General features: G+C 31.5%; 3 protein-coding genes across 3 annotated transcripts; 2 read left to right on the top strand and 1 right to left on the bottom strand.

Annotated features, from left to right (window-relative positions):
* On the top strand, nt 218–2,253 carry LOC105157106. Its single transcript, XM_011073406.1, has 3 exons — nt 218–817; nt 923–1,051; nt 1,249–2,253. Exons 1-3 carry the CDS (start codon nt 218–220, stop codon nt 2,251–2,253), a joined length of 1,734 nt encoding a protein of 577 aa, XP_011071708.1.
* LOC110011667 (uncharacterized mitochondrial protein AtMg00810-like) lies at nt 3,034–3,879 on the top strand. The gene is made up of 2 exons (XM_020692189.1): nt 3,034–3,705; nt 3,820–3,879. The coding sequence occupies exons 1-2, from the start codon at nt 3,034–3,036 to the stop codon at nt 3,877–3,879; spliced, it is 732 nt and encodes a 243-aa protein (XP_020547848.1).
* On the bottom strand, nt 4,933–12,241 carry LOC105157093. The gene is made up of 4 exons (XM_011073389.2): nt 12,168–12,241; nt 7,990–8,259; nt 6,569–6,721; nt 4,933–5,261 (listed from the first exon to the last, which is right to left on the bottom strand). Exons 1-4 carry the CDS (start codon nt 12,198–12,200, stop codon nt 5,109–5,111), a joined length of 609 nt encoding a protein of 202 aa, XP_011071691.1. The 5' UTR covers nt 12,201–12,241; the 3' UTR covers nt 4,933–5,108.

The following is a 13,121-nucleotide window of genomic DNA, read 5'->3' as shown; positions in this document are numbered from 1 at the left end:
CCTATGGGATGAACTTACTTGTTTTGCTCCTACTCCGAAATGCATATGTACAGGATGTAGCTGTGGCATTAATAAGGCCATGGCAGAAATGACTGCATCCAACCAGCTGATACAATTTTTGGTTGGACTGAACATTATTTACGATCAAGCACGGAGTTAGATTCTGCTATTAGAACCTTTACCATCGGTCACGAAGGCATACTCTATGCTCATTCGTATGGAGAAACAGTTGCAAATGAACATGAGCGGCTTGGAAATGAATAGTGGCGCCGCATTTCAAGTCAAAACACAGAATTTTAAGAAGAAATCCTTGGTAGATAAGAAACACATTTTCTGTGAACATTGTCAAAGATTAGGCCACTCCAAGGATACTTGCTTCAAACTCCATGGAGTGCCTGATTGGTACAAGGAGATGTTGGATCAAAAAAAGAAAACAGGGGGTAGGGGGCGCGATTTTATTGTTGCAGCAGCCAGTGAGCAAGGTTCTGTGAAGTCAGAAGGGATTTCTAATATCACTGATATTATTCGAACAGAAATGAAAAGAATGATACATGATAAGATGCCTCTTGATCCCTTGAAAGTAAATTTTGCTCAATTGGATAATTTTGCAGGTACTAGTATGAACTCTACTTGTATTGTTTCTGGTTCTTGGATTATTGATAGTGGGGCGACAAGCCACATTTGTGGAGATATTCATTTATTTCAATCCTTCACTACACCTACACATCCTCTCACCATACACTTACCAAATGGACAGACACAAGCAGTTTCACATATAGGATCAGTTGCACTTTCACCTGAAATTACTCTATCTCATGTTTTTCATATTCCAGCCTTCTCTGTTAATCTACTGTCCTTTCGACAATTGTGTCAAGCTATGCCTATTGAATTTCTTTTTCTGAAATCTCATTGCATCCTGCAGGACCTGAGGAGTAAAAGGATCATGGCCACAGGAGAACTCATAGAGAATTTATATGTTCTATCCTCTGTATCAAGAAGCAACTTTTCTGTCCCAATTAGTATTGATTGTAATGCTGATTCATATGCTGCTGTTGCTTTGAATAATGGTGATATTTGGCACAAAAGGCTTGGACATTTGCCTAAAGGATCCATGAAACACATTACTTCTTTGCCTCAATTAGATTTTACAGACACATCCTGCGAAATTTGTCCATTAGCTAAAATGCATCAACTCCCCTTTACAAAGTTCCATTCATTCATCGTTGATATTCGCTCTTGTTCACGCAGACATCCCCACCTTACAAAGAGCCCACTAATTCTGGTTGTCATTATTTCTTAACAATCGTAGACGATTTTAGTAGGTCTACATGGATTTTCTTCATGAGATACAAGAGTCAATGTCTAGAAATGTTTCAGAATGTCTATAAACTTGTTTTCACCCAATTCAACAAACGTATCCAATCACTTCGAACCGATAATGGGTCCGAATTTTTGAGTTCACAATTCCAATCCTTCCTTCGTGACTCCGGCATTGTTCATCAACGTAGTTGTGCTTATACTCCACAGCAAAACGGAGTTGTAGAACGAAAATGTAGGTTTCTTCTTGACATCACTAGGTCTATCATGTTTCAATCGTCTTTTCCTCGACATTTTTGGGGCGATGCCATCCTCTCAGCCACTTATCTAATCAATAGGTTTCCCACAGCTGTCCTAGGATGGAAATCCCCATATGAAATACTATATAATGAGCCTCCTTCCTACACTCATCTTAAGACCATAGGCTGCCTCTGTTTTGCGATCAAGTCCAATCCTAATCAATCTAAATTTGATAAAAGAGCTTCTAAATGTGTTCTACTTGGGTATCCTCCTGGTCAGAAGGCCTATAGGCTTCTTGATCTTGACTCCAACACGATTTTTGTTTCCAGAAATATTACGTTCCATGAGGATGTTTTTCCTTTTGCTCAGTCCCCTTCAACTGTTCCTGCTGTTCCTTTAGCTGCAATTCCCTTAGATGCTGACACAGACACTGTTGTTCCTTCTCCTCATTTACCTCCTACTACTTCTGCTTCCTCACCAACTTCTGACATTGCATCTCCTTCCTTTGTTCCTGTTCGAAGATCACAAAGAACTCACACTAAGCCTGCCTGGCTTTCTGATTTTGTTTATCACTTGAGCACTGATTCCTTACCCCCTACCATCATCGATTTTAGCTCCACATATTTGGAATTTGTTGCCTCCCTATCTGTTTTGCAGGAACCACGCAATTACAAGGAGGCTTCTGCTAGTCCTTAGTGGATGGATCCGATGAACAAAGAATTGCAGGCTTTGGAGACCAATAACACATGGGAGGTTGTCCCTTTACCGTATGGAAAACGCCCTATTGAATGTCGATGGGTATACAAGATTAAGCTAAGGGATGATGGTTCCATTGAACGTTATAAGGCCAGGTTGGTGGCCAAAGAGTACACTCAAGTTGAAGGAGTGGATTATGTTGATCGCTTCTCTCCCGTTGCCAAAGCTGTTACCGTACGCTTGTTCATCGCCATTGCTATAGCATTCCAGTGGCCGCTACATCAAATTGACATTAATAACGCATTTCTCCATGGACACCTTGATGAGGAGATTTATATGGATGCTCCTGAGGGGTACTCCGTCACGCCTGGCCATGTTTGTCTTCTTCGGCGTTCTTTGTATAGTCTAAAACAGGCCTCGCGCCAATGGAATTTGGAGTTTTCTCGTAGTCTGATTGCATATGGTTTCAAGCAGTCTGAACATGATCATTGCTTGTTCCTTAAGCCGTTGGTTTCTGGTTTCACAGGCCTCTTGGTTTATGTCGATGATATGCTTATCATGGCACCCACTGATGATTTGATTTCGCAGGTAAAGCTCCATCTTGATGCATTATTTACAATCAAGGACTTGGGGTGTGCTCGTTACTTCCTTGGATTACAGATAGCTCGTTCGGTGGATGGAACTTCTCTTACTCAGTCTAAGTACATTTCTGATATTATCTCTGATTGTGGTCTTCTCCAAGCTAGGCCTGCAGCTACACCCTTGTAGCCGGGACTAAAAATGCATGCCAGTGATGATGATCTCCTTGATGATCCAGAGCCTTTCCGTCGTTTGGTGGGTCGCCTTCTTTATCTCAGCTTCACTCGTCCTGACATCTCTCACGGAGTTCAGCAATTAAGCCAATTCCTCCAACGTCCTTGCCGTTCCCATTGGGCTGCTGCCACTCATTTAGTTCGATATTTGAAAGGTTCTTCTACTAAAGGTCTTTTTTTTCCTATGTTGAATTCTCTTCAACTTAAGGCGTTTTGTGATGCGGATTGGGCTGCTTGCCCCGACACTCAGCGTTCTCTATCTGGCTTCTGCATTTTTCTTGGTCCAGCTTTTATTTCTTGGAAAACCAAGAAGCAATGCACTGTCTCTCGTTCTTCGGCCGAGGCGGAGTATCGCAGCATGGCTGCTGCAACTTGTGAGTTGAAGTGGATCTCTTTTTTGCTTCGAGATTTTGGCATTGCCTTGGATGGTCCCATTCCTTTTCATTGCGACAATCAGGCCGCTCTACATATTATGGCTAATCCCGTGTTTCACGAGCGTACCAAACATTTGGATATCGATTGCCATATCGTTCGCAATTGTTACAAGGAAGGCTTTCTTGAACCTGTTTTTGTCCGCAGTAATGTGCAACTAGCAGATTTATTCACTAAATCTTTGTCTTCCTCTCAATTCTCTAGCTTGGTATGCAAGTTGGGCTTGTCTTTGGGTTGTCCAAGTCCAACTTGTGGAGGGGGGGGGGGGGTTGGATGAAGAACAAGAACAAGAACACGCATACTCCTGCTGCTGCAATTGAAGATTGGGATCCTAGTTGAGCTACAGACAGTCACAGGCAAAGAAGACGCGTGTTTCTTGTGAATATGTTTTATTGACTGGTTTGCAACTTTATAAGTTAAGCATATGTGGCGCTATCGTGTACACCATGTGGAGCTAACGTGGCTTAGTTGGTTAATCGGTTAAATTTTCTGTTTTTTTCTGTTCATCGTTCCATTAGTGTATTTAGCAGAGTTTTCTTCAACTTTCTGGGTTTGTCTTGTATATGTACAATTCTCAATTGCATCAATACACTCTTCACGTTTTCTCCATGGAATTCTCAACTCAATTTGTTCAGATTACTCATTCTAACAGCTGCTGAGGGCCTCTTTACTTGGAGCTCAATCCTAACGAGTTTAAACACTATGAACTTTCTTAACTGATCATTTTCTAATTACATCGTATTTAAACACATCATGCTCTTACTAGACAATAAAAATAATATAATAATTTTTTACTTTATTTTAGAACGACCCATCTCCAAGTTTATAAAGCCCGACTTTGATATGGATATGATTCGAACCCAATTCAATTACCAATGTATTGGGGCTATTAATTGATAATTTGTCCCAATTATTTTTCCTGAAAGTCTAAAATATGTACACACATATAAATTTATAAAATAATAATTTATTTTCATATTTATAAAGTTATGATATTATCTCTTTAAAAAATATATATATTTTTTAATATTCTAAAAATTATAAATTCGATCTAGTGGGTTTAATGGGTCCTATCAATTTGGTCCTGAGTGTCTGAGGACTTGGGTCTGGGAAATTTACCTAAATACAAAATTCTCATTGTGATAAACAAAAAGATAAAGTAAGACTCTTTTATCACCTAAATAAAGCAAATCCAAAGTCATTCACAAGACATTTCCTTCAAAGTTGCATTTTTCGTCCCACGGTTTAGGCAATATACACTTTTAGTCCTATTATTTTATGGAATTCTCCAAATTAATCATATAATTTTAAAAGATTCTCACTTTCAATTATTTTATCAATTTTCATTCGAAAATTAATGGAGAAAAACCACACGCAAGTTACGTCGCCGCTTCTCTCCCATAAACAATGAAATTGAAAATATACTGAAGTTAAGCTAGGAAACGAAAATGCAATTTCCCCTTTCAATCCATCACTCAATGTTACTTTTAGGTCTTAGCATACAAACCAAGAAGGCACATTGCTCTTCATAAGACTAAAGCACAAAGAAAGTGATAGAAACACAAATAGTCATAAAAGTTTCACACAAAGCATAGAACAAAGCATGCAGGATTAGAATAAAGGAGCCCTATGAGGCACTCCTTTCCTGCTGCGCTTGCGACCTCTCTGATTCTCCGCCTGCTCACCGCGCTCCCTCCTTTCCGATGTCCCCACTTCCGGTTCCGGACGTCGAATCAAACTCCTCTTTCCTGAAATCGCTTGAACCTAGAAGAAAGTATGTGTATATATTTTTGGGAAGTTAATTGAGAATTATGACAAATTAACAGTATATCTAATGGAAATTATAGCTATTTCACCTTAAATTTGACATAATCATTAAGGAAAAAATACAAGCAATTCCACTTTGATATTGCGAACGAGCAAATTACCCTCCTATGAAAAAAAAGAAATAGCAATTTACCTCCCGGTGTTTTCTAAAATACGACCATTTTTGCCTCCCTATGTTTTTTAAAATGAAGCAATTTATACCTCATTAGACAGGGAGGTAAAATTGTTAAAAAACATAGAGGGGTAAATTGCTATTTTTTTTTTCATAGGGGATAGTTTGTTCATTTGCAACATCGCAAGGGTGTAAATTGCTAATCACACTAGTTATTAGTACCCCTCGTTTGTGAAATTACAAATACCTCTCAAATAAAAAATAATTATGTACCTCCTAGACGTTTAAGTGAAAAAAAAGAACCGTAAAAGATCTTAGGGTGAGTAAAGTAAATAATCCATAGAGCGTATTAGTCCATAAAAATATTTTAGAAAATTCTAAAAAGTATATAAAACTACATGTTTTGTAATCCAAAAAGGGTTTTTTTATCAGTTCAGCACAAAAATTGGAGGGTAGTTAATGGAGGCTAGTAGAATGAGTTCATTGTTGACGGATAAAAATGTGGGAGATATTAATTTATAATTTCTCAAATAATGAATAAATATTTGCAATTATGCTAAATTTCAGGAAAGGAAAGGTGGTTGTAATTTACCCTATCTATTATGCAAAACTTCATTTAATTATATGCTAAATAATGATGTAGCATTTTCATACACGGTAAAATTATATTTTTGGTCCTATAATATTAGGTCATTAGTACTTTTGATCCTGTAACTTACTCCATTTACACATTTACTCCTTTTTTCTATTGATTTAATCATGAACATTATGCATTTGATCCATTTCTGATAAATTTAGTCCTGTATTGACAATTTCTGTTCTAATGACTCATAATTACAGGAAGAAGAAATGAGATCTATTATAGTGTGAGGGAGATCCAAATTATCAACACAGAACTAAATTTGTCAAAAAGAGACCAAATGTGATATGTTCAGGAGTAAATTCATCTAAAAAAAAGACTAAATGTGTAAATAAACTAAGTTACACGACCAAAAGTGCTGACAACCTAAAGTTAAAGGACCAAAAATGTAAATTTTGCCTTCTTACAATACTAACCATTAAAATTCTACTTATAGTAATTAATATCTTTAGATTAATATATAACATAAGAAAAAAAAGTTAATGAAATTACCTTGCATGCAATGGAACAAAAGCGAAAGCGGTCAGGATCGGTTAGCTTTCTTTTACAAACATTGCAAGCTCCATCCCCTTCAATCAGTGAACCGGAGCCATTGTGTGGCAGAGGAGTCAAAGATACAACCCACTTCTTATTACATTTATAAGGCTGCAATTAAATCACAACTCATAGTAAAATTTTATAATAGATTTATCCATCACACAAAATATAATATGAAAAAATATAAGCAATCCTCTTTTGATATTAAAAACGAGTAATTTTATCCTTTAGTGAAAAAACAAATTAGCAACTTACCTGCCCGTGTTTTTAAAAATGCAGCAATTTGCACCTTTGTGTTTTTCAAAATGATGCAATTTACATCCTTAGACACAGAGGTAAATTGCTTTATTTTAAAAAGCACGGGAGTTTAAATTGCTGTTATTTTTTATACGGGATAATTTGCTCATTTGCAATGTTAATACATGTATAGTAAGAGTTGTTGCATATGTAGGTTGGGGGGGAGGGGGAGGGATTGCATTTTTTGTTCCATTAGTTTTAGAACTCTAATTAATGAATTTATAAATTAAAAAAAATATATTTCACTTTTAGTCCTTTCATCAGATCATTATTTTAATAAAAAAAAAAATTATGTCTAAGCCCGACGCCATTATCCGAACTAATATTCCAAGGATCTGGTAAAAGGGCTAAAAGTGAGATTTTTTATAATTTATGGGAACATTAACGAGATCGTGTAACTAATGAGACAAAAATGATGAGCATGTGACTATATGCGGCAAAAGAGTTAATGATCACACACTTAGCAAGTGCCTTTTTTCATCAAATTAGTAACAAAATCTGATGGAAGGATTAAAAGTGAGTTTTTTTTTTTTGGTAATTTATAGGATTATTAATGAGAATTCTGTAACTAATGAGACGAAAAATACACTGACCCTAAAATATGAGACAAAGAATACTATTTCCCAACTCTTATAGACTAATTATGTAGTGAAGTAAAAATAAAAAGAATAAAGGTGAAATATTGAAAATATTCTACGACAAAAAAAAAATAAAAAGATACACATTCTAAGTAGATTGAAACAAAATTATATATAATCATTATAAAAGAAACTATGTCTTATTTCTAATAAAATTTGAACACAAGAAAAACATACGCCAAGACGAGAAAAAATATTGAATATTATTTATGTAAAGATCTATTACCATTGCAAATAATATTATGGAGGGAGAGCCAAACTCAATAATATTATTCTTGAAAGATATAATCACATAATACAAACCATTTAAATTTAAAATACTAAAAGCCATTATGGCACAATAGGAATATACATTTCTAGTTGCAATGAGATTTATAAGAATATTTATGATGCAATTGTAAAAAATATTCGTATATGTTACTAGGCGGAGAACTTAAGTACCTGAATTTTTGCGCAATCAATATGATTCTCCATCTCGCTAAGAGGAACAACGTCTTGGTAGACATGCCTATAAATTGTGAGTATCTTGTGGTCATTGTGATGACTGGTGGCGACACAGTACCTACAAGTTGATGCGTTGCAAGTGATGCAGTACCGGTTGAGGTCATTCTTTTGCAAATTATGGATCGAACATTTGTCGAAAAATTTATTTTTTAGAAAGCAATCCACCCATCCTGGAAAGCTGCCTGCACGTCGGCTTACTCTATTAACCTATAAAGAAAATGAAATAATACATCACAATCACATGATATCAATAGTTAAAAACAGAAACACAAAAGCATATGTGGATGCATTGGGTTGACATTCTAAAAAATATCATATACAACGAGTATCTAAGGTTTCGAGAAAAGCAACACAAGTTGTTTATTTGAATTTCTGCCTGAGCAAGTACATGTTTGCCTATTCTCCAAGAAGATAAAAGCTCGAGAACTTAAAATCTAAAACTAGTGTAGAGTGATGTGTAAATTATAGATAAAATTATTTTTTTTTTCCTCCTTTAACTTTACTCCCTGTTAGTTTTAGTCTTATAAGTATGTCTTTTGTTTATTTAGTCCTGTAAGTTGCAAAAATGATGACAAATAATTCGAATTAGGATTTTTCACATGATTTTCTAGCGAGATTTTGAAACATCAACCGAAAATTGCCACATGGCTGGCAATTGGTTGAATTTCTGATAATTTAGACACGTGTACAGCCACATGTAATGACACATGGCCATTAATGCTAACTGGTCATTGTTTAAATACCAAAATTCCAAAACAAATACATAAAAGTTAAAATTTCTATAATTTAATTTAAATTTATAATATAAAAACAAATATATTTTAATAGTTAATATTATTTACTATAAATAATATTAACTATATTTATAAATTAAAAATAAATAATTTTTCTTTAACTTTTTAAATTTTATTAAACTTTCTTTTAAAAACTTAAATTTTACTTATTTTTTAATTACTTTTAATTAATTTAATTAATATTTGTTTTTAATTTAATTTAATTATAAATTATTTATATAATATAATTTAGAATTCGTTAATTTTTATCCATTTTAAAACATGTCAACATATCTTTCAATTCATATCCAAAGCCACATAGAATGAAAACCCTCCAAAAATTATCCAACTCAACTGCCATGCCATCTTTCCGGCCAAAAATTAAAATTTCAATGACCGGAGAACTATTTGTCATTATTTTCACGACTTACAGGACTATATTAACAAAAGGCATACTTATAGAACTACAACTAATATAAAATAAAATTAAAGGACAAAAAAAATATTTTTTCCGTAAATTATATATAAGATAGAGGTCTAAAAATCCTCTTATCTAATTTTTGAACCAAATATACATATAAAGAAAGTAGTTAAGTACTAGGGAGAATCATATTTATTGTAATAATGTATATATACATGTATATTGTTCAGTTGTTCATGAGTTTATTTATTAAATATTGATGTATTCATGTAATTATTGATTCTGAAAAAAGAAAAAAGAAAATCTTGTCGTTTTACTTGAATTCTTTGTGCAACTAAATCAAACTAAAATTAATATTTATGTAAAAAAATTCTACATTGAACAAGTGAAAAAAGTAAATGATTGAATGCATGATGCAAATGCATATTAACAAGCTATCTCATAACATATGGTGAATTACAAATATCCTCCGGAAGGTTAGATATAATTACGAATTTACTCTTTCGTTGTTTGAAAAATTATCAATATTCGCTTGATTTTAATAGCAATTCCGTTAGTTTTCTTTATGTTTTTATCCATTTTTTGTGGTGAACTGACCAAAATGTCATTGTAGACTAAAAACTATAATTTTATTTATTTGTTAAATTTTTTTATGGACTAAGTGGATAATTTTTTTTAATTTTTCAAAATTTTCCATCCACTCCGTCCAATATTTTTTTTATATTTAAAAAAAAAAAACACTACAATAAGAGCAAAGTTGACGATTCCATACATCCATCCAATGATTATATAATTTCATCAAATATTAGGATGGCATTTGTTATTTCTTAACTAACAAAATGATATTTGTAATTATACCAAATAACGACAACAATGTGTACTTATAACATATAAAAAAAACATTAATTCTTGCAGCGTACCAAGAATACACAGTACTATTTACGAACGTTTGAGAATCTATCGACATACAATTTGTAATAAAATTTGAAATCCACCAAATTTGCTAAACAATCATGGTAAGAATTAAGTTCACAAAATTAAAAAAATAAAAAAAAAAACAGTGTGAATTATCACCAATATAAAAAGTATACAATTTGCGATTTGTGCCAAAACTAATGATAGAAAGTACATGATTTCTACTTTTATTAAAAGTTTTAGACTAGAACATGATGGATTATTCCTTAAATAATAAAATTTGCACAAATCTAAGATAAAATCTACTTGCAACAGTGATGATGTGAATATGAATTCGCTATTAAGTATTTTCCTAAACGAAAATAAATAAATAAATAAAAGACGATAAATACATTATTTGGTCTCTTGAATTTTTGTTTAAAATCATGTTAGTCCCTCAAGTTCATTTCTTGATTTTAACATTCTTAAATTTTAGTTTTTGTCTCAATTTTGTCCATCTGACCATTTTTCGACAAAAATGTGGCCGGATTTTGACTTTTTGGTGGGTAAAATGGTAAATATTTAATCCTTGAAGTTTGTAAAATTATCAAATTAATCCTTTTGTCAAAAAAAAAAACTTTTTTTTATGCTGATAAGTTGTAATTATCTTATGTAAATAATGAGAATTTTGAAGTCTTGTCAACATAATAATAATAATAATAATAATAATAATAATAATAATAATAATAATAATAATAATAATAATATATTGCTTCACTTAAAACAAAAAGTCTTTTTTTTAGTAGTTAAAAAAAGAATCAAATTTATGAATAAATTTTATAAAACTTATCTAATATGAAAATATAATTAAAAAAATCTAAGACAGTAATTTTATATAATTTCAAAAGTCTAAAACAGTTAAACCTTAATAACATGTATAAAATATTTGAATTTTCGAATAAAAAGTTGGTAGATTATACTTTTTAACTAGATTTTTTGGTGGATTTCATATATATAAAATTCATTTTAAAAGGTTTTCTAAATATATAGTCCCATTCTATAGAAATTTCTAAATATATAATCCCATTTTATAGAAAAATATCTATAAAAATCTCATAAAATAAATTATATATATATATATATATTTGAAATCCATCATAGAATCTAATTAAAAGTAGATTCCATCAATTTTTTCTTCAAACCTGTAGCTGTTAATATTTAATAATATTGTTAAGATTTAATTTTTATTTAGACATATCTTTAAATCCTAAGATTAAAAAATTGACTTAGATTTTTTTTACTATATATTTAGATTAGATAAGTTTTATAAAATTTATTTATAATTTTAATTTTTTGTCATTTTTGAATTTTTTTTTAAATAAAAGACTTTTATTTTAAATTAAGCAACATGTTAATATTATGTTCACAAGAGTTCAAAATTTTCATTTTTCATACAAGACAATTAAATCATATTCACCATATAAAAATAAAAAAAAAATAGTTTCCTTTCTAAAAAATAACTAATTTGATAATTTTACAAATTTAAAGGACCAAAATGATAAAATCAAATTTATGGACCATTTTACCCTCCAAAAAAATCAAATTTCGGCCACATTATTGCCGAAAAATTATTAGATGGACCAAACTGAGACAAAAATCAAAGTTTAAAGATGCTAAAATCAAGAAATAAACTTGAAGGACTGAAATGATTTTGAAACAAAAACTTAACGGATTAAATACAGCATTTACCCAATAAAAAATAAGCACAACTATTTTCTATATCAAAGAGATCAAATTCAGAAATGATAAAAATATATATAAACACAACAAATTACAAGAAAACTCGTCATTTTTTTTTAATGACATCTTCATTTATCTATCTCTTTTATTTTTTCTAAATTTAAATTAACACAACCCTAAAATAAATCACTGAACACAAACACCTTCTACCACTTAAAAAGAAGAGATTTGTAGCCATTTTTAGCATATATTCCACAAAAGTATACATGGGATCGAGACATGGATACCTGTTGCATAGCTTCGTTTGAGGAGGTGCTCATCTTGTTATTTCAAGAATTGACAAAGAAAACCAAATTTTACATAAATTGTTATGTAAGAGAAATTGGAGTTGGAGATGAGGTAATTATTATATAGTTGCTTAATTTGTCTGTAAATGATGTAAATCAAAGTGACAATTAAGACAGAGGTCAGACAAAATTGTCTTATTTGTAAGAAAAAGAAAACTCACGAAATAATTACAGTGTCCACTTTTCAAAAGGTTATTCCCTAAATTTGAATAATCATATTAATAATATAGTCGAATTTAGGTCGATTTGTTTCCAATTTAAAATATTTTGAAAAAAATTGTGACGTTTTGCGTTTAAAATCTACATAAACCTTTATTATAATAACTTGGGTAAATTACAACCTCCCTGAGATTTGGCATAATTATAAATATTTCCTCGTTGTTTGAACAATTTATAAATACCCTTCTGTTATTTAATGAAATTATGTAATTCTTGGATAGAAGTCTAAAATTGTCAACTTTGTCTTACTGTAAAAATAAAATGTATCAAAACATCGGACGGGGCGGATGGAAAAATTTTAAAAATTATAAAAAAAATTATGCACTTAATCCATAAAAAAATTTTAAAAAATAAATAAAATTATAATTTTTAATCCACAAGGGTATTTTGATCAATTCACCACAAAACAGATAAAAACCTATTGGATTGGATTAATTGTCAGATGACCGTTAACATCATAGAGGTATTAATAGTTTTTTAAATAATAAAAAAATATTTATAAATATATTAAACTTAAAGAATGATCGTTGTAATTTACCCTAAAATGCTGGTTGAAAATATACATAATAGTCATGCGCCAAGTGTTGGTAATTAACAAACCTTTGTTGTTCGTATGCAATCATTGTTGTTACCATTCATCTGGTGAATCTTTCTATTTATTATATGTGGTTGGAT

This window comes from Sesamum indicum, linkage group LG3, assembly GCF_000512975.1.
Source record: "Sesamum indicum cultivar Zhongzhi No. 13 linkage group LG3, S_indicum_v1.0, whole genome shotgun sequence".
Taxonomy (NCBI): domain Eukaryota; kingdom Viridiplantae; phylum Streptophyta; class Magnoliopsida; order Lamiales; family Pedaliaceae; genus Sesamum; species Sesamum indicum.
This window is presented reverse-complemented; position numbering and strand designations above follow the sequence as displayed.

What these genes read in the sequence shown, in the direction of transcription:
- LOC105157106 (XM_011073406.1), top strand. Translation starts at nt 218, where the DNA reads ATGGAGAAACAGTTGCAAATGAACATGAGCGGCTTGGAAATGAATAGT. An exon ending in CTGAAATTACTCTATCTCAT is followed by an intron (nt 818 to 922) that starts GTTTTTCATATT and finishes TGCATCCTGCAG; the next exon opens with GACCTGAGGAGTAAAAGGAT. An exon ending in ATGCTGATTCATATGCTGCT is followed by an intron (nt 1,052 to 1,248) that starts GTTGCTTTGAAT and finishes TTGTTCACGCAG; the next exon opens with ACATCCCCACCTTACAAAGA.
- LOC105157093 (XM_011073389.2), bottom strand. Translation starts at nt 12,200, where the DNA reads ATGAGCACCTCCTCAAACGAAGCTATGCAACAG. An exon ending in CAAACGAAGCTATGCAACAG is followed by an intron (nt 8,260 to 12,167) that starts GTATCCATGTCT and finishes TTTTCTTTATAG; the next exon opens with GTTAATAGAGTAAGCCGACG. An exon ending in TTTGTTCCATTGCATGCAAG is followed by an intron (nt 5,262 to 6,568) that starts GTAATTTCATTA and finishes ACTTTCTTCTAG; the next exon opens with GTTCAAGCGATTTCAGGAAA.
- LOC110011667 (XM_020692189.1), top strand. Translation starts at nt 3,034, where the DNA reads ATGCATGCCAGTGATGATGATCTCCTTGATGATCCAGAGCCTTTCCGT. An exon ending in CCTCTCAATTCTCTAGCTTG is followed by an intron (nt 3,706 to 3,819) that starts GTATGCAAGTTG and finishes CTGCAATTGAAG; the next exon opens with ATTGGGATCCTAGTTGAGCT.